Below are 21,115 nucleotides of genomic sequence, written 5' to 3'. Positions count from 1 at the left end.
ACACAGTGGGACCCTGCCTCAAAAAAAAATTAAAAAACCGAAAAAAGCAAAAATAAGCAAACAAACAAAAAACCAAAACAAACCAAACCAAAACTCTCCAAAAACCATCTCATGATCCTCCCCCTCCACCACCCATTTAAAAACACTCTCCTGAGACAGAGAAAATTTCCTCTGTCTGAAAGTACAGTGTTACCAGTCAACATAAGGCCAGGTCTCAGAATACTGCAGCCTCTCGGAGCACAGCCACTTCTCCACATCTTAAACTCTGCCTCAGGAGTCTGCTCGTGTCCCGCAGTGGACCTTACCGTGGTTGCCTCCCTCACCTCGGTTGTCTCAATTTCAAGAGGCAAAAGCACGACCATGAACAGACTGAGGCAAAACACGTCAGAAACAGTGGGAAGTCATGAGCAATTTCCTCACAAATAATTACTTTAAAAATTGTTTTAACTGGCAGAACACTAACAGCCTTTAACAAACCAGTCCTTGTATTCGATGTTTTATAACCTTGGAATGAAGTAAGGACGGAGAGTGTTGTATTTGAAGGCGCCGGAATTACACTCCAGGGTCAGTGTCCTGGAACATGAACTTTGGTTTCCAGCTATGACCTTGGGGTCAACAGACCTGTCCATACCACACGATTCTAATTCTACCAGAAGATAGGTCAGAGGACACTCCGGGGATGTTCTGATTTACCACATCTTTTTTCCCCCTGCTATTAGGTGCCCTACCTTTGGAGGTGATAAAACTGCAGGAAGGGTTTTTAAAGGGCATTCTAAACCAGCTAGTTCTGGCTGGAATACTTAACTATAACCCTCACGACTTAAATCTCTCAGGCAATAAAACGAAAAGCCAAACGCGCATAACTAATCTAATGCCGCATACCACGCAGGGGGGGGGCCAGGAAGCAACCTTTATTTCAAAAGGATGGGAAAACTGTCAGGACGCGAAAAGACATCCTTCCTCACCTTTCCCTACGTTCTAAAACAGGCACATTCAGGAAAAAGTAACGAGGAAATGAACATTTCCTGAAGACCTATAAATTCCAGTCACATGATTGCATCTTAGCTCATATGGCTCTTCCCGGGTTAAGAACTTGTAACCAGAATACCTGAATTAGTACTGCCTGTCGCCACAAGCCCCGATGAGCAGACAGGAAACGCATCTTTGCTGTGTTTTACACAATCCTAACCCGTCCACCGGTCTCCTCTCACACTGCTAGTATTTCACGTTCTTGAGCACTCGGTCTGAAAGACCTAGGGTTTGTTCAAGGTGACACACACTGCAGCAATTAAGAGTCAGAATTCGAGTCCGACGCAACATCCCTCCCCGCTGCGCCACAGCCGGGGCTCTGAAACCGCAGGTCCGCCGCGGAGTCACTACCGACCCACGGCTCTCCCTCAGCGCAGTGCCACAACTGGGAACGCAAGCCTGTCCTCGTGACTCCGGAATCTTTCCGTTTTCACCCAAGTGCATGACTGCGGGAGCGAGGCGGCCACGTGAGGGCGAGGAGCCGCTCGGGTCCGGCCAAGGGCAGGTCCCAGCACACGAGCTCTTCCGCGTCGCCACACAGCTGACCCGGGCCCGCGTGGGAGAAACTCGGAACGACCTTGCGTGCGGCCTCTGAGTCCCAGCGTGGCGACCTGCGAGCCCGGGCCAGACTCCCCCACTGTCCCCGCCCGCTACCACCCGGCGTGGCCAGCACAGACAGGAGAACCCGGGCGAGGCTGCGGGGAGGAGGCCGGCCAGTCCCACGTGGACCAGCTCCCCTCTAGGGGCGGAGCCTAGGCGGCATCCGGACCAGTCAGAGCAGTAGTCTACCTCACCCGGCCAGGCGCGCCCGACCAGCCTGTGGCTGCGTCACGTCGGAGGTGGGGCTTCGGGCGGGCGCGAGGCTCGGCAGGTCACGTGGGGTGCGGAGCGGGCTATAAATAGGGGCCGGCGGGGTGCTCGCTAGAGTGATGGCCGCCGGCGCGCGCTGCGCTTTTTCTTTCTGAGGTGCCCGCGGCTGCTTCCGAGTGGGTAGCGAGCCCTTTCGTGTCGTTCCGGGTGCTGCCGTCCCGGGCTGTGCGTCCGTGGCTCCAGCCAGCCTCAGCCCCGTTCTCCTGGTCTCCGATCGGCCTTCTGTTTCCTTTGGTGAGTGGCGGCGCGGCAGCCCTTGCAAAGGTTCTTTCTTCTCTGGAGCGGGCCCGGGGAGAGGGAAGCTGGCGGGCGGCTGGGGAGTTGCGTGCTGCGGGATTCCCGCGGCGCTGCCGCCCGCCGCACCCTTCCGCGGGCCTTTTCGGCGGTCCTCGGGCAGGCGCGCGCGCGGGAATAGCCTTTTTCCGGTCTTCCACGGAGGGCGCGCGCGGGCCGGCGGGCCGGAGACTGAACTGGAAGCGTGGGGCGGGGCACGCGGGGCGGGGGAGGGAGCGAGCTCATCGAGATCGCCATGTGTTCCACCGCGCACATCCTTTTGGGGTCAGAGGACAGAAGTAGCGGGCGGAGGGCACTGCGGAGTTCTGGGCTGCCTCCTTGCCAGGGATGCGCCGCTATTGTTATTTTCTCCCACTTGGTTCCCCCAGGATGAACTTGCGTCCTTTCTTTAATCCGCCATGGGATTCTGCTCCGTGCTTGTAGCCCTCCAGAGCCAAAGAAACCCCAGACAACAGACGTCCATACGCAACGTATAGCAGTAACTCCCCAGCTCGGTTTCTGTGCCGTAGTTTACAGTATTTAATTTTATATAATATATACTATTTATTATAGCATCTTGATACCTCATTCCGTTTACACATCTTGAAAGCCGCGCAGTAATTAAAGAATCACTACACTAGAAAATGGCATCTACCGTGGCACCGATAACTAGTACTCTAGCCGCCGTTACCGCTTCTGCCCCGGTGGTGGATGACAAACTATGGATGCTCATCCTGGGCTTCATCATTGCGTTTGTCTTGGCATTCTCCGTGGGAGCCAATGATGTAGCAAATTCGTTTGGTACGGCTGTGGGCTCAGGTGTAGTGACTCTCAAGCAAGCCTGTATCCTAGCTAGCATCTTCGAAACTCTGGGTTCCGCCTTGCTGGGGGCCAAAGTGAGTGAAACCATCCGGAAGGGCTTGATTGATGTGGAGATGTACAACGAAACTCAAGGCTTGCTCATGGCTGGCTCCGTCAGTGCTATGTTTGGTAAGTTCTTGTTATGCCTTCTGTTCTTGCCAGTGCCAGAACTAATTTGTGTCTTGGGGTGGTTCCTTTTTTTGTCCTCAACCTTTTCCGCTTACTTTCATGAGAATGCGCTGCTTACATAACGGGGGTTTTGCCATTTACCCCAACTAAATTTTATTGATTTTCTTTCAGGTTCTGCTGTGTGGCAACTAGTGGCTTCGTTTTTGAAGCTCCCCATTTCTGGGACCCATTGTATTGTCGGCGCAACCATAGGTTTCTCCCTCGTGGCCCAGGGGCAAAAGGGCGTCAAGTGGTCTGAACTGATAAAAATTGGTATGTTTAAATTCTGAATGGTTTAGGTCTTATTCTTGTCATATGTTTCTATAATACTGTGTATGGGGAGTGAGTGCGTGGTGTAAAGTAGGGGTCGCAGTTAAGAGTATCAGAAACGGAATACCTAACATTTCAGAAGCATGTTTCCTTAGTTTCATTGCTTGACACTTGACTTTGTGTTCTATTCCAGTGATGTCTTGGTTCGTCTCTCCACTGCTTTCTGGTATTATGTCTGGAATTTTATTCTTCCTTGTTCGTGCATTCATCCTCCGTAAGGTAACCTTTCTACTTATGACCTCTCGTGAGTCATTCAGTCTTGTTCAGACTCCCTGGTATTCTTTCAGATGTGAGTGCTATGTAAGTATGTGGCTTTGGAAAGCTAAAAAGTTCTTTGTTCTGTACCTCCTGTATGTTGTGGCTTTCTGTGAAAGAAGCAAGTTTTTAATACCCCAGAGGGCATTCAGGAAGGAAAAACTGGGTGGTTCTATGGGCTGCCAAGAAATAGGAGAGACTGGGAGTCAGAAATAAGGGCATTTGTTGAAGGAAGCTTTGTCTAGCCTTGAACAGGTTCCTGCCTTATCTAAACCACTGTTACGTTCAGGACGATTGGAATTGTAACCATTGAGTTCAGCGTGTCACAGTATCCTGTGCTTTTATAAGCTGCCACTTCATTAGGTCTCTCCCCTACTGATTACTAACTGCTCAGAAGCTTCTAGATGAGGCCCCTACTTGTAGGGCCTCTGCTTTCTCAGGTAGAAAGAGCAGGTAAGGCAGGTTGTTAGGTGGGTTTTTTGTTTTGTTTTGCTTTGCTTTAAAATTTGAGGTAGCCATTGAATTTTCTCACTATTTGAAAAACCCTTTTGAGAGACCTAGTGGCTTTTTTTTTTTAAATCATGGAGTCTGATCCTTGCTTCTCAGTAAATGTAGACAACAAGGGATTATGTTGGCACTGGACTGAATTACAGAAAGAATAAATGAATTTCTCTCAGGAGACAGAGTTGTCCTATTTTCTAGGTTGAAAGGCTCTTAAGAGTCTTTTGTTACGTTCTTTTAGAAGTCCCTAACCTGTAGAAATCTGAGGGGAGGTAGGAACCTTATCACAGTCACAGTGGAAAGAGTATGTTTAGACCCTACTTCTTGATCTAGTTCTGAGAGTCTCCGGGGAATGATGTATGTCTATGTTACTTCAATAAAAGTCCTTCCCTGACTCCTTCCTGATTCAATATACTCACCATTGCGTGTCTGGCAGAACATGTTTAACATGTTGAGCATTAGAAATATCTCTAGCTGACAACTGACCTGGGCTCATGGGGGCTCACGGAGACTGAACCACCAACCTGAGAACTTGCATGGGACTGTCTTGGTCTTCTTTTGGGTCTCCTAATAGTGGGAACAGGGGCGGTCTCTGACTCTATTGCCTGCCCTTGGGATCCTTTCTTCCTGGGTTGCCTTATTCAGCCTACATAGGAGAGAGGTGCCTAGTCTTGCTACAGCTCGATTTGCCACTGACTGATGTACATGGAAGGCCTGCACATTTCTGAAAGGGGAGGAGAGGAGGGAGGGGAAGCTAATTGGGCTGTGAGGAAATTAACTGATTAATTAATAATACAAGTATTAGCAAATAAAAAAGGAAACATCTCTGGCTTGTCACAGTGTGACTGAGTAAACAGTTCACTGATGCTCAATGGTATTCTTGCATCCAGCAAGCAGGTAGAATTAGTGCTCTGCCCATTCCTCTAACTGTAGTATATGGTAATTTGATTCCCATGAGTACTTAGTAATCCAAGTTTAGTGTTCCTGTTAGAGCCATGTATCTCTCTCAGTGTGCCAGAAAACCAGAATAATTAATTGGATGTTGTTTGGATTCCTTTTCTATGAAGGTTTATGCTGGCCCCTGTGATTATTGGGAAATAGATCATTCTGATTCTGATGAGCCTCTTCTTCGCTGGTCTCAGTCATTCCCTGAGTGGGGACCAGAGGTGCAAAGAGGGATTTCTCAGTGTCCAGACCCTCTCGTTGAGGATGTATGGCATGGTACTGGGAGTTCAAGTTGGCTATGTTAACTATTCTATTTTCTGAGCTCATGTAGCCCAGACTGGCCTTGAACTTCTGGTCCTCCACATTCACTCCCCAAGTTCTGGGGTGACTGGTGTGCCACCACTCTCAGCCTAGAGAGTATTTCTTAGAAGAGTATGCACTGGGCATGATCAAGAATGATGGCTGTCTAATACATTGCTGACTTTGAGTTTCCTCCCCTCTCCTCTGTCATTTGGTCACAGTCTCTCAGTAACAGAAGAGGGACCCCTCCCTGCCTCCCTTTATATAACTGAGTGAGGTATATTCACGTAATTTCCAAGTAAAGCTTGAAATTCTTGGTCTCATTCCTTCATAGATTGGGCTCAAAATAGTTCCCAGAAGTCTGTTGACTTGACTGAAAGACCTAGTGCATAGCTGGCTTTATCTTTATCGTATGTAAAAGACAAATAGGTCACATGATAGAAAACCGTTTTATGAAAATCACTAGCCTAGTTACCTCTTGGGAAGAACTGGGAGGAGGCTAGAAGGGAGAGACCGTCCCTATTTTTATCATTTTTCTTGACTCTAACAACAAGTTTTTCTTTAACCAGTTAGTGTATTTCACAGTGTATTAAGACTAGCCATTCCCTACTCTGTCCCAAGCTATATACTCTTTAAGTTTATTGATATTTTCCATTAAGTCTGTAGCGCAGGTTGACTTTGAACTCGGGGGTGGGAGTGTCTTCACCAAGTTCAGTGCTGGTGTTACAGGTATATAGCACCTTGTCCACCTTTTGACCCCAAGGAAGAAAATATACAATGTAGATAGCTTGTTATCTAATGAGTCAATTACTAAATAGCTTTTGAAAATTTGGTAGGAGAGTCCCTCCCTAATGTCTACAGAATTTTCTTGAAACCCTGGGTTTGCTTGTCTACCTCAGACTTTTGTCTGCCTTTAGGTGTGGCCTGCAGCTATTTAGTTACTCAGGGGTGAGTCATGGGTTCTGTAGTTTGTTTCTGGTCTGGTGTCTCACTGTTAGTGTCCTGCTTTTCAGTGAGGGTCTATACTGATTTGAAAAGCCGTTCTTTATGTGGGGCTTCATGCTTTTTCTTTACCGGCACTGATTTTTAAGCCACCCCTCCCTCTCCCCAAAGTCTTAACTTTGGAATCCCATTTGGGTCTTCACCTCTGTCTTGTCCTTAGGATTTTTGTGGAACTGTGACAGGATAGCTTTAAACTTTTGTACTGAAGGTTTGGCTTTTATGGAGGGTCCGTGTTTCGTTCTTTTTTAAGTGTTTGACTTGAAGGTTTTTCTGTGGGATTATCGGTAGCGCATGCTTGTTGTAAAGGGACCGGTTTTCATTTTCAGTGACACCGACCTTTGGTGAGTCTTAAAGTCTCACAGCTTTGCCTTGGATCTTTGCTTATATCCCTGCCCATCCCACCCACTAGTGGACAAGTGGCTTTCACTTATACTCTGAGACATTCTTATGTCAGCCTCACTCCCAAACTTCATGTACATGCCCCCCTCCTCCATCAGCATCCTCTTGCCTGTTCTTTTTTTCCTTTGACGTGTTTGTCAGCCTGTTACTGTATAGTAAAATATGACACTCAGTTATGTGAAAATGGGGGCTTGGTCTGGTTCCTCCTCTACTTCAGGGCCCTAAACAGTCTTGACAGTCACTTGACTGAATGGATGACTGTGTTCATACTGAGTTAACTTTGCACTTTAATAAAGCCTTATGTCACACTGAGATATATATGTCTATATATGTATATATACATGTGTGTGTATATACATATATATATATATACATACATGTGTGTGTGTCTGTGTATGTATGAGATGGTTGTATATAGCCTGCACATTTATTTTTAATTTTGGAGGCAGAACATCAGGAAATGAGTATTTTAACTTGTTCTGTTTATCTCTTCAGTACAGTACAGCCTGGGTCCCGTGTTCAGGTTTACAGATGGACTTTGGATAATTCAAAGGAAGTGATTATTTGGCATATCAATCTCGTCCTTGTTATTAAGAATAGGAAGAAAAAGTTACCTATGGATAGAAGGTGACATTAACTTTCTTTTAGGGAGCGAATGCAGGAGAAAGCTTAGTTGCCTTTGTAGAAATTCGGTAGGAGGCTGTTAGCACCATGATTCCACAGCATGCCTTGCCACAGTGTGCTATGGAAATGGATCTACATTTACAACTTTTAAGATACTGATCTTAATGTTTTACAGGCAGATCCAGTTCCTAATGGCTTACGTGCTTTACCGGTTTTTTATGCCTGCACAATTGGAATAAACCTCTTTTCCATTATGTATACTGGAGCACCGTGTAAGTACAAATCAAAATATTTACATGTGAATTTAAGGTTATTTACAAAACTTGCATTAAATGCCCGATTTACCCCTTTTTGCTTTACAGGGCTGAAATCTCCTAGAAGGTGGCTGGCCTGCGCCCATTTCAGAAGGCTGCAGGCTAGTGTATGCTGAGTTAACCTAGATAGTTTTCAACCAAAGAGACCTGCTCAGATTCTAAATCACTACAGACCTTTCCTCTTTAGTCTTCACAGGATCCACTGATAATATGACCTTCTCCCCTCCCTTTGTCGTATCTATGCCAAAAATGCTGGAATTGATACTGGCCTCAACTACTGAAGAGTCATTAGTTAACCTGTTCTCCAATAACCTGTCATTTAGGACTGGTCATTGGGTGTCATTTTTCTCTCCCAACTGGAGCAATTTCAGTTCCTAATTTATCAGTTTGAATTTACTTGAATGAGAAGAGTTGAATACCTGGTGGTCTAATTACACTTGGAAGAAGAATTTCTGCAGCTAAGGGGAAGCATTTGAGAGGATATAAAGTTCAGGTGTTGTTTGCTTTCCTAGTGGGACTAAGGGAAGGAAAGAATTCACTTATGGCAGCTGAGAAGTTGATAGCTTGGACCTTATGAGTCAGAGCAGTACAGTTCTGTATCCAGGCTCGTCTGGCGTGCTGGTTCTTCATTGCATAAGAACCTAGACAGTTACTACACTTACTCTTCTAACTAATCTGTGGGAAGAAGAAATATTGCTGCCCAAGGCACCCCCGTGTCCGTGTGTGTAAATAGAAAGGTAGCATAGGGATTTTACTTATGTAATACATGCTCACATCTTCACTTCTTAAAGGATTTGAATACTTGTGACCTGTTTATTATTGCTTCTGAAATTATGTAGTAAGTCACTCAGCAAAACAAACAGCTAGTAGAATAGTTCTAACACTTTTGTTCTTGAAATGTCAATATTTTATGACAGGACTGGCTTTGATGCAAGAGCTTTGCTACTTTTGTTTTGTCCTTTATGGATCATGTATAAGGAAAACCAGTCCTTTTATTCCCTTTGGCTTGGAAAGGGGGCACATTTAAATTGTGATGGAGATTTGTATTTTACTTTGTGTGACTAACTGCATGATCACAATTGAAAGCAGAACTTAAAGACTGGTAGTCACCACAGAACTTCAGTTCTGAAGGATCTCAGTTTATGTCCAATTCTTAAAGGCTAGTTTAGTATTTTGTCTCGTACAGTGCTGGGGATTGGCTCTAGGGCCTTATGCAAGCTAGGCTGAGCTACAACCCTGGCTTAAAAGGTTTTTATGGAACAATAATGTTTCCATTTTATAAGTAACTCAATATGCAGTAAGCAGAATCAATTGAACCAAGTGCAGGTACTCAGCTGCTGCGGGAAGGATAAGCAGGCAGTGGTGCCCCGGGTTTCAGTAATGTGAAGTGGTCCTGACTTTAGTGCAGACCAGCAGCCCCAGGTGCCTGTATGCCAGTGGTAAGCTGATTCTAACTAGCCCTGCTGATCCTCAGATCCAAGGGGAAAATATTGGAGAACAAGTCTCTCAGTGACTTGTTAGTAAACTACCTCCTATTTAAAGGCCATCTTCCTACAGTCAACAGCCCTGTCTTCTGTTAGCTTGATGATACTTTTGCAGTTTCTCTAAAGGCTGCCTGCTCCAGTGAACGTGATAACTTCCCATAGTTGTGTCAGCACGACACTTTAAGTGTTAAAATAAGTCATGTGTAAGTGTAGTATGTGGCAGTTAGAGTGAGAAGCTGGGTGGAGAAAGGGATACTTGATTGGTTTTATAGCTTCAGGTTGTAGAGACTCTTACATCTGTGGGGCCAAGAGCATGAAGAAGCACAGTACATGCTTCAAGTGTTCAGTGGGCCTGGTTGCTGTGGGTATAAGCTGGTCATTTGGGTTTTCTCCATGGTCTGTATAGCCACTAACCTCATGAGACTCTGGAATGGCAGCAGCTGTCAAGGGTGATGGGCTAACTTGAGGAAGCCCTCCTTCCCCTCAGGAGGGTTTACACGTTGTTGCAGGGGGCTGTTGCCCTGGGGTTTTCAAGATGCACCATTTTATCTCGTAGTGCTGGGCTTTGACAAACTTCCTCTGTGGGGTACCATCCTCATCTCGGTGGGATGTGCAGTTTTCAGTGCCCTTTTCGTCTGGTTCTTTGTATGTCCCAGGATGAAGAGAAAAATCGAACGTAAGTAATACAGTTTAGTAGTGTTCTCCTCCACCCTACCCTTCCCTTCCCCTCCTCTCCCTCCCTCTCTCACCTATAAGAGTACACTATTTGAGCAGACTGACAACATAGGGGTTTTAAATGGACTAAAAGTGGCCTGAGACCTAGCCATTAAGAATATGTGACTAAGGGTAGGTACACAGTAGTTTTGATAGAGAAAGCATTTGCCTCAGCTGTCTCTGTATACTCAGCTTAGATGTATGTTGTGTGTGTAGCAATATCCACTGCATAATGCAGATGCACAGCCATAAACATAGTCCTCGTGCTAGAGCTATAACATATAGAAGTAAACAGTTTTAGGGATAAGTAATCTCTTAGGTTATTACAGAACTGTTTTTGTGGTTTCATTTAAATACTGAGGAAGTTTTTATTGGTACTAGCCCTAACTAGTCTTTGTTTTCTTAGTTGCTAAGATAACTTAGAAGAACCCGATTCTGTCCTTTCAGTGTACGGAAAGTTAGTTTGCCGATTCCCAGCAGTGCGGGATGCGTAGACTGCAGTGTTGTTAGAATGCTGTGTCATTGCAGCTCAACTGAGGAGCTGCCCAGAGCTGTGCTTGTCTGCTGTGCCGCATGCACAGTGGGGATGAGGCTTTCAGGACTCTGACCTCATTTTTTTTCTCAGTCTGGGAGGAGAGACAAATCTAATGTTGTATTTGTGTGAGATGCCTGAGCCAGTTGGTGAAGGTACCTGATAGAAGCACTGCCTGGCTGCAGGGTGTGGAACTGTTTAGGCATGACTGTTACAGCTTCGCTGTCTGCACTCGTGACCTGACAGTTAGGAGATTCCTTAGGGGCAGTCTAGCCCAGCTAGTCAACTGCCTTCAACTCCCTTTTATAACTGAGCGCTAAGAAGGGTTTTACGCTTGTAAATTATAAAAGTAAAAACCCAGAAATGAACCAGAACCCTAAAATATTTACTCTCTGGCCATTTACAGTAGCTTGTCATCCTTTCCCCCCAGTAGAGGGTGTGGTATGTGGCTGGCTTGCTCCCAAGGGAAAGGTGAATTCCTGACATAATAAAGAGGGTAGGAATGTTAGCTTAAATTTTTTAACTAGAATTTACTTACCTAATATTTTGAGATGAGTTTCAGGGGCGGATAGAAAAGGATGTGGAACAAAGTAGTATAGTCAAACCAAAAATTCCCTTTATTTCCTAGGAGAAATAAAGTCTAGTCCCTCTGAAAGTCCCTTAATGGAAAAGAAGAACAACTTGAAAGAAGACCATGAAGAAACAAAGATGTCACTTGGCGATGTTGAGAACGGGAATCCTGTGTCTGAGGTGCCATGTGCCACTGGGCCTCTTCGGGCTGTAGTGGAGGAGAGAACAGTGTCATTCAAACTTGGGGACCTGGAGGAAGCTCCAGAGCGAGAACGGCTTCCCATGGACTTGAAGGAGGAGACCAGCATAGATGGTACAATCAATGGTGAGTTAAGTCCCCGGGGTTTCCTGATGTCATGGTTGTGGAGAGGCTGCTATTCTGGACTGATGCACTTTGCGTTGAATGTTCCATTTTTGCTCTTGGCTAGGTGCAGTGCAGTTGCCTAATGGGAACCTTGTTCAATTCAGCCAAACTGTCAGCAACCAGATCAACTCCAGTGGCCACTATCAGTATCACACCGTGCACAAAGATTCTGGCTTGTACAAAGAGCTGCTCCATAAGTTACATCTGGCCAAGGTGGGAGATTGCATGGGGGACTCTGGAGACAAGCCCTTGAGGCGCAATAACAGCTACACTTCCTACACCATGGCAATATGTGGCATGCCCCTGGATTCCTTCCGTGCCAAAGAAGGTGAACAGAAGGGGGAAGAAACGGAGACGTTGACATGGCCTAATGCAGATACCAAGAAGCGAATTCGAATGGACAGTTACACCAGTTACTGCAATGCTGTGTCTGACCTTCACTCTGAATCTGAGATGGACATGAATGTTAAGGCTGAGATGGGTCTGGGTGACAGAAAAGGGAGTAGTGGCTCTCTTGAAGAGTGGTATGACCAGGATAAGCCTGAAGTCTCCCTCCTCTTCCAGTTTCTGCAGATTCTTACAGCCTGCTTTGGGTCATTTGCCCATGGTGGTAATGACGTCAGGTCAGTCCGCGTGACTCAGCGTTGCTTACTCTTTTTACAGTCTGCTCACCTCCTGTGCTCTGCCTCCTGGGGGACACTGAACAGTCTAGACAGGATGAGGTGGTGGTTAATAAAGCAAAAGGGAAGTTCATTCAGATTATAAGAATGTTTTTAGCTTTATTTCTGTTCAAGATAAATGTCTCTCTGGGTGGGAACTGAGTCTTTGGTAAATTAAGACATCAATGATGAAAAACTTAAAATCACTGACTGCCCCGAAGAGTGGACTTAAGGTCGTCAAGCCTTGTTTCTGTGGCCTGTGACCCTCACTGGGTTCTGGAGGCTTGCTTTAAGTGCGTAGAGGAGAGACCAGTTGCCTACACCCTTCTGTCACCGCAGTCTTGATTGTCTTGTCGTGTGTTGGGCTTCTATAGGGTCACTTGCTAAATGAGCTGAAAAGCTGGGTCTAGACAGTTCAGTCTATCAGTTATTAAGAGATTGGGTCTTGACAAGAAGTAGTTCTTTCTAGAAAGTCACCACTGTTCTCCTTTTTCTTATAGCAATGCCATCGGTCCTCTGGTTGCCTTGTACCTTGTTTATAAAACGAATGATGTATCTACACCGATATGGCTTCTGCTTTATGGTGGTTTTGGCATCTGCGTAGGGCTGTGGGTTTGGGGAAGAAGAGTTATCCAGACGATGGGGAAGGACCTGACACCAATCACACCCTCCAGGTGAGTAGGTGAAGCCTACCTCAGCACAGAGCTTGAGCGTCTCGAGAGATGCGTGCAGTGCAGTGTATTGCAGTCGGTGCAGTGCAGTGCAGTGTACCACAGTCGCTGCTGTCCCCAGAGATGCAGTGCTTGGCATGTCCCAGCTTTTTAAATAATGAAATTCCAGAAGTACTTAATCCTCAGGTGTTAGAGCGTTGGTCCTCTTTAAGTAGGTTTCAAGGGTTAGAGGAGAAATGTCAGGTTTTGTTGCTGTGTAGATTAGATTACTTGGTAGTGTTGGCTTTTCAGAAAACCTAAAATGTTGACAAGCATCTTTTTGTGTCAACAGTGGCTTCAGTATTGAACTGGCATCTGCCCTCACTGTGGTCATCGCATCAAACATCGGCCTTCCCATCAGCACAACACACTGTAAAGTAAGTGGAATGGAATGAACCCTTCATTGTCCTAGCTCCGTTCATATGCATGGCTTTGCTTCTTTTCTTTGATTTAGAAAGTTTTGTACAGTTGAAGTCTTAATTGACAAGCTTAGACAGGGCCTTGTGGATAAAAGCTGACATTCTGCAGTTTGTCTGCTTGCTATTTCTGTTCTCTCGGTGGAGCTAACTGTGATTCCTGACCAATTAGTTTGTGTGTTGAGCTTCCTTTTTACTTCACTCCTCTGTGTTTTTCTTCCATCGGGAAGCCAGTCTGTAGTGTGAGAGTGTCATCTAGTCTGGATAGGTTCCTGTCTCTTGGGGTAGTAAATATGCTGGTTAACAAGTTTGTGAGACTTGTCTTAAGGGCAGTCTTCTGGTAAAAGCATATATCTAGAGCCTCAGGCCTGTGGTGCTAAGAAACTAATTGAACTTTCAAGAAGTTTTTTGGTGACCACAACATAATTATATGGTGAAGAGAAACTGACTTTGTTAAAAGGACTGAAGCTGGTCCAGCCTGGGGCTGCACGGCGCTCTTTCTGCTCGGGTGTTTGTTGTGTCACACACCAGCCACTCACCAGAACAATCGTTAGGAAGTCAGAACTTTAATTTACAAAGGGCAGAGAAAAGGAGTCTTGTGTTTTAGGACATTTAGCACAGATTTGATAGTTGAATATCTAATTGCCTTTGTCTTCCCGTGGCTACTTAGATAACTTGTCTGGTCTATGTGTCTCCCAGGTGGGCTCTGTTGTGTCTGTCGGCTGGCTCCGATCCAAGAAGGCTGTCGACTGGAGACTGTTTCGCAACATTTTTATGGCCTGGTTTGTCACTGTCCCCATTTCTGGGCTTATCAGTGCTGCTATCATGGCAATATTCAAATACATGATCCTGTAAGTGTGAAGCTGGGATCAAAATTTGTGTCAGCATCTGGGACCACCACACACATTCCTGTTCCTAGAAGAATGCTCACAGTGTTGCCGAAGACAGACAAGGGTTATAAAGTTTAGGAGCCATGGGAGGAAAGTGTAATTTACACTATAATTGCTTTTGTGCTAAATATGACTTGTCTCAAAGTTAGCTATGTAAAATAGCCGGGTTTCCATCAGTTCATTCTAAGGTCCCTTTTCTTCTGGGCTATGAATTCCTGTACATATTTCTCTACTTTTTGTATCAGGCATCAATTCCATTATATTTTAATGTTGTCTGTAAGATAACTTATGTGGGTTCTTTTTAAACAGCCAGGCAGAGCCATTTAATGGCACGTATTCTGCTTTGTTGGCCTCACCAGCTTCTTCCCCAACATGCACAGGGATTTAACAAACATGTAACTGAAGCTTCCCTCGTAGTCTCTCATAGAAATAGTCACAGCACTCTGCCCCCCTGTCGGTCAGTTCTGTTGACATATGAGGGAACTTTTTGGGCGCCAAGAAACTTTGGCACAGTGAAAATAAAAGTTTATAGGAACTTCTTTGCAAGCAACTCATGGACATGTTGCTAAGAAGTATGAAGACAAAGCCTCCTGGCGGTTGTGATTCTTCCTTTTGAGATTTTTGGCAGTGTGGGATGGGTGAATGAAGTGGGATATGAACTCTGGGCAAATTCAATGGGACAGCCTTCCATGTTCATCTGTCTACCTCTAACTGAATAAAAAGCCTACAGTTTTTAGAAAATTTGTTCTTGTGGTTTTTGTTTCAATTGAGTCTTCAGAGTCCTGATCATTCAACATTATGACCTTCTTAGGAGGGTGAGTGCACTTCCCCGGATGAGGGTGCTATCCAAGTTCAAGCTCCTTGCTCTTCATTTTCTGTGACCCCGAGTGATGATGCTCCATGTAGCAGTTTGCTGTGTGGCAGTTGTGCGGCCCAGACCTCAGGCAGGTCTGCACGTAGATTGTCTCTAGCTTTGCGGTGACAGAGAAGCTGAAGTGAAGTTGTATGTGATTCACCTAAGAATTCTTGCTTGTAGGCCTGAAGATAGAACCCAGGTAGAGTACTCACCTGCCACACACAGGCCCCAGGTTTAATCTTTGGCACTGCAGAGAAAAAAGTTTGGGGTTCTTTAGCCTTGCTATGGTGGGTTTTGCTCTTCATCAGAACAATTAATGAAAAATGTATTTCTTTGTAAACTAAGTTGATGGGGTCTATTCTGAAAATTACTGGACATTTAGTTTTATAGAATATTTTAATAAAATCCATGACCACACCAGGAGAAGGCTATGCCTAAGAACTATCTGCCTTTCTATCTTGTCAGTTTCCCTGGAGAATTCTCAGTAAATATGTTCCTCCTTGCCATCAGGCACTGAGTTATTGATACTTAGTCCCCGTGAATGTTGTGGCAGGTTTTCCCCTTAGTTTGGAACACTTCAGTGCTTGGTGAGTTTCGGCAGAGAGTGGACCTTAGCTCGAGGCTCAGGATGGCAGTATGATGGAGTACAATGGGAAGACTGCCCCATTCCCTCCTAAGATTCCCAGGAGTGCTATCTCCTGCTTTTTGTTTCATTCCAAGTTAAATATATATATATATATATATATATATTTTTTTTTTTTTTTCTTCTCTCCCTCCCTTTCATCTGCCCTCTCTAGAGAATCCGAAGCCTCTGGCCTCCCTACACAATTAAAAATAATTAAGATTAACTAACCTGGCATTCATAAAGAAAAAAAGGAAAACAATTTTTTCCCCCTTCAAACTATTTTTAGGTGGACCTGAGAGTCAGAAGGGCATGCTGAGAGCTGGGCCTGCCTTGTATACTTGGTCATTCAATGGCACGAAAGCCCAAGGCCTTCCACTTTATGAGCACAAAGCACAGTGCCATCCCCAACCTTCCTTCTAGCATAGAAGATGGACTCAAACCAAGTAGGAGGAGGAGTCCCTAAAGATGGGAGGTGGCAGGAGTTTGCATTTTCTTCTCTATTAATGGCTGCCGTAGGTAGGGACACATGCTAGTAAGAACCCTGGCCTATTTTTGGAGATAGATGTTGCCTTTTCTTAAAAATTAAAGTCATGTGTATATTAAGAGTCAGTGGTAAGATTTTTAGTAAAAGACAGGTCCATTGCTTCCATTTGCCTTTCTTGAGAAAACTACTTCTAAGTTGTCTTGTTTGTTTTGGTATTTACTGCAGCATAAACATATTAAAAGTCACCCCTTTTCTTTTTCGGCCAGTTGTATTGGGAGAAATCTGGTTGTCAGCCCTAGTGGTTCTCAACCGGGGTGATTGTCTTCCCGTCTCCACATGTGAAAGTATTATAGACATGACTGACTGTTAAAGTTAGTAGATGCTACTGACCAGAGATGTTGCCATGAACATTCTTCAGCTCTGCTGAGGTCGAAGAAAGCAGATGTAGGGGGATTATAGTTGAGCTGTTGGGGACCCCAAAGGAAAACTCAGAAGGGTGAAAGTCTAACTGCTCCGAGTTCTGGGCTCAGTGAGAAGAGTGGTCACACATAGTATAACCTCTGTCTTCAGCATAAGCAGCCTTTGCTTTGTTTGGCTGATGGTGGACTCCAGTTGCTGTGGTTTAGGTAAACACTGGTCAACAGCCTGGTTCACACGTCAGTCACTCATGTGTGAGTCATTGCGTAAAGTGCAAACTCGGCGCTGGCTCTCGAGTCTGCAAATCACATTTAGAAAATAGCAGTTATTCATGATCAGTGGTCCAGCTCCACTTCCAAAGTCTGCTGATGACTGGGTTTGTGTACCTGTTCCTGCACTCGCAGATGACAGAGTTGAATTGCCTCCTTCCTGGAGTAGAAACACTAGGTCAGCTTCCACTGCCATTGGACTGTGCTCCAGGCTTGTTTGGGCCTTGAATGGACATTGTTTTTACTATTAGACACAACTTATCAGTCCAGCCTTACTTACAGACACAACATTACTTCATTTTTTTTTCCAAGGCAGGGTTTCTCTGTTTATCAGACTAGCCTTGGACTCACAGACATCTACCTGCCTCTGCTTCCTGAGTGCTGAAATTAAAGGCGTGCACTATCAACACCTGGCATTATTTCAATTCTTAAAGCTTCTCTTAGATAACCCTTTGCTGTTGCATCTAGAGATCTTGCAAATTGTTTAGCTGAAGTTGGAAGTAAGTTAAAAGTACCACGGCAGAAATGAACGAGAACATTTGTTGTAGCACTTGCATAACCTCAGGAGTCAAATCTCTCATGATTAGATGGGAAGGTGAGGAGGCGGAGACTGTGGAGGAGTTATTCTTGTTTGATCATGTGCAGGCAAGAAGGCTTAGCGTGGTAAGGTATTTACCAGGTAAGCCTGTAGACCCTAGTTCGGTACTCAGGGCCCACATAAAAGTGAATGGAGAAAGCCAATTCCACCAAGTTGTCTTCTGACCGCCACATACACCCATATACACATATCACACACACACACACACACACACACACACACACACGTAGTGAATAAAGAATATTAAAAACCTTTTTAAGGGGGCTGGAGAGATGGCTCAGCGGTTAAGAGCATTGCCTGTTCTTCCAAAGGTCCTGAGTTCAATTCCCAGCAACCACATGGTGGCTCACAACCATCTGTAATGAGGTCTGGTGCCCTCTTCTGGCCTTCAGGCATACACACAGACAGAATATTGTATACAAAATAAATAAATAAAATAAATCTTTTTAAGGAGTTAAAAAAGCTGGCAAGATGGCTTGTCAGATAAGAGCATCCGTGGCTTGTCAGATAAGAGCATCTGTGGCTTGTCAGATAAGAACATCTGTGGCCAATACTGATGATCCAAGTTTGACACCCTGAAGCTTGGCACCCATGTGATGGAAGAAGAGAACCAATTCCCATAAGTCAGGCTGAGTCCACTCGTGCACCATGGCATCTGTGTTATCCCCATGAAGTTAGTCAATATTAAACTAAAAACATTGGATATGCTGGCATGTGCTTGTAATTTTAGTGCTGAGGGGCAGAGACAGGTAGATCTGAGGGTCTTTTTTTGAGGGTTTTGCTGGCAGCCAGTCTAAAAAAAATAGCTCAGGGTTCAGTGAGGACTTGTCTCGAAAATGTAAGTCAGGGAGCAATAGAGGTGAGCATCCCTCCTCCCACACATACATATACCACACACACATGCACAAGGTGGGAAAATGTCCTGAATGTTTACATAAAAAGCATTTTAGCAATTAGGTGTGGGAAGGAATGAGACAGCCTCATCGCATTCCGCTTCTCAGACTCACTACCCACAGGAAAGTGCCGTCAAAGCTTGTACACCTTTTAAAGAATTTTGTCCATGCTCATATATATTAACATGTTCAGTTGTGGAATCTTTCTGAAAAAGGAAACTCTTTTTAAAATATGTATTCTTTGGCTGGGCGGTGGTGGCGCATGCCTTTAATCCCAGCACTTGGGAGGTAGAGGCAGGCGGATCTCTGTGAATTCAAGGCCAGCCTGGTCTACAAGAGCTAGTTCCAGGACAGGCTCCAAAGCTACAGAGAAACACTGTCTTGAAAAACCAACCAACAAGCAAAAAAAAAAAAAAAAAAAAAAATGTATTCTTTGACAACTTCATTCATGTTTATAATGTGTTTGGACATATTCGTGTACACCCCATTTCCTTCTCTACCCTTCCTACCCTGTCTGTAGTCCCTCTTTACAACATACCCTCCTCCTCTTTTCATGTCTTCCTAAAAGAAAAATAACCCACTGATTTTTTTTTTTTTTTCCAAGACAGGGTTTCTCTGTGTAAGAGCTCTGGAAGTCCTGGAACTCACCTTGTAGACCAGGTTGGCCTCAAACTCATAGTGATCCTCCTGCCTCCCAAGTGCTGGGATTAAAGGATCTCTCGGGCTATGGGCTCTTGGGGAGGTTTACAGAACCATGCCTTAATTCTCCCTCCCGTAAAGTGGACCTCGAGCTGAAAGTGGTTGGTTACAAACTCCATAATCTTCGTCCCACCGTCGCCCCAACAGTCACGTCTTGCCTGGTGGGTTAGTATTGTCGCATCCAGGATCCAACTGTGGAAGACGATTGATGACTTTGTCAGTGGCCTGCATAGCACCTTCTGACCCTAGGAAAGCAGCCAGTAAGAAGGACATTTCCAGGTCAGTTCCAGCTTGATGTCCTGCAACCGAAGTATGTGGTGTCCTCATAGACAAGTAGACCCTCACAGACCCACAAGTAAGTGGGTACTAGGGGGCAGGCAAGAGCAATGGCCATAGTTTGTACTTCTCGGAGACCTCTGTGACCTCTATGACCAACGACTCCTGGGAGGTATCCTGAGCGTGGCTCTGGACTTTTGTTTAATAGCCCATGCCTGGCTTGTGAGAGTAGCATTATTCATCATCCATGCGTGGTGTCTCCATTCAACCTCCTTTCGAAAAAATTATACCTAGCCAGCGTCTTGGCGAGGTCAGGGACCTTAGAAGAAAATCTACTACCCCTGCTTCACCAGACCAGCACAATCCCCTACTCCATTCTAAATCTTGCCCCATACCCACAGAGAAGTGTAGCTATCGTCCCTCATCAAAGAAGCCACTTCTCACAGAAAATGGCAACCATAACAAAAACCACAGCTGGACACATGCAGAGATCAGCAGATTGTGAGGATCGCAGCCCCAATGAATAACACATGTACATTACAGTTCCTGTGTCTGTGGCTCAGGAAATGTTCCGGAAGAGGAGCTGAAAGATGGTAAGAGCCAGAATTCCAGGAAGTCTGCTGTGACATGGTCTTCCCTGGAAATGGCTGCCTAGACAAGACCAGAACAATGGAAATATCAATGACTAGGTTAAGGAGGAAAGGGGGAAACTTCACAGGGTCCCACCCTTAGACAAGGAACTCTAGACAACTATCACTGCCGGGAGAAGGAGAATTAGACTCTCCCAGGTATGAGGTCCCATTATTGGTTGTCTTATCCAGAGTGATTCGCCCTCAAATCATATACACACAAACAACAGAAATGGACTCAGCAGGTTGCATTTATATATTTCAGCATGCACAAACATCCACACATTCAAAAAAAAAAAAAGGCAATCAACTTGAGAGTTGGGGGGTGTAAGAGGAGTTGGACAGAGGGAGAAGTGATGTAACTATTATTTTAAGGCCAGGAGGTGGTTGTGCACAGGAGGCAGAAGCAGGCAGATCTCTGCATTCCAAGCCAACCTGTTCTACAGAGCAAGTTCCAGGATAGCCAGGGCTACACAGAAAAATTTTTTGAACCAAAATAATAATAATGATCTATTTTAAAACTATATTTTAAAAGAGCTTGCGGAGTAGTGGGTGTGCATCAGGCTTCCCATACATCCTTAGTTTTAGTTAACTCGCCCCCAAACGCCTCCTGTCCTCCCACCCCATCCCTGAGCTGTTTATTCTCGGTAAGCCCCCTTGGCGTCTAGAAGTCAAATGGCTTCATTCCTGGACTGAATGTCAATCTCAAATCACTGATAAGCCTCCTATCGTAATAGACGAACACTGCGCAATCCTGCCCGTGCTTATTTGCAAGGGGCCTTAAGTGTTGCAAGCTGGGTCACACTGGGCCAAGACGGCCTTTCAGTCTTTATTACCTGCTTGGCAGCAAATAAAAGCATTTGCCCTCCTCTGCCTCCTTCACCTTCAGGCAGTATAAAGCTGCTTGCAGAGCAAAGGTAGCGCGTCAAAACTTGCTCAGTGAGTGCTCTGATGTGCCCTGTAAAACCTCCTGGTACCGAGGGCCTGCTCTGTTGATCCCTTCCTCTTCGGTAATATATGATGTTTGCACACATCCTGATTACCTACGCTCTCCCTTGGCTTTCACTAAAATCGGGTTTAGTGCTCTAACTTTCTTGATAAGGTCAGCGAATTCACTCCCCACGGCATGAAACTGTTTCTATTGCTCATCTGCCCCAGT

At 45.3% G+C, this 21,115-nt stretch overlaps 1 protein-coding gene across 1 annotated transcript; it reads left to right on the top strand.

Annotated features, from left to right (window-relative positions):
• The first annotated feature begins 1,891 nt into the window (after positions 1-1,891).
• Positions 1,892-14,946, top strand: Slc20a1 (solute carrier family 20 member 1). Its single transcript, XM_041670265.1, has 11 exons — positions 1,892-2,133; positions 2,562-3,162; positions 3,334-3,474; positions 3,665-3,750; positions 7,733-7,829; positions 9,912-10,031; positions 11,230-11,496; positions 11,600-12,158; positions 12,695-12,868; positions 13,197-13,281; positions 14,020-14,946. Exons 2-11 carry the CDS (start codon positions 2,817-2,819, stop codon positions 14,173-14,175), a joined length of 2,031 nt encoding a protein of 676 aa, XP_041526199.1. The 5' UTR covers positions 1,892-2,133; positions 2,562-2,816; the 3' UTR covers positions 14,176-14,946.
• Positions 14,947-21,115: the final 6,169 nt, after the last annotated feature.

This window comes from Microtus oregoni, unplaced genomic scaffold (genome assembly GCF_018167655.1).
Source record: "Microtus oregoni isolate MIOR12 unplaced genomic scaffold, Mior012 000020F_ref0000438, whole genome shotgun sequence".
Taxonomy (NCBI): Eukaryota; Metazoa; Chordata; class Mammalia; order Rodentia; family Cricetidae; genus Microtus; species Microtus oregoni.
The sequence above is the reverse complement of the archived record's forward strand: the minus strand, read 5'-3'. Positions and strand labels throughout refer to the sequence as shown.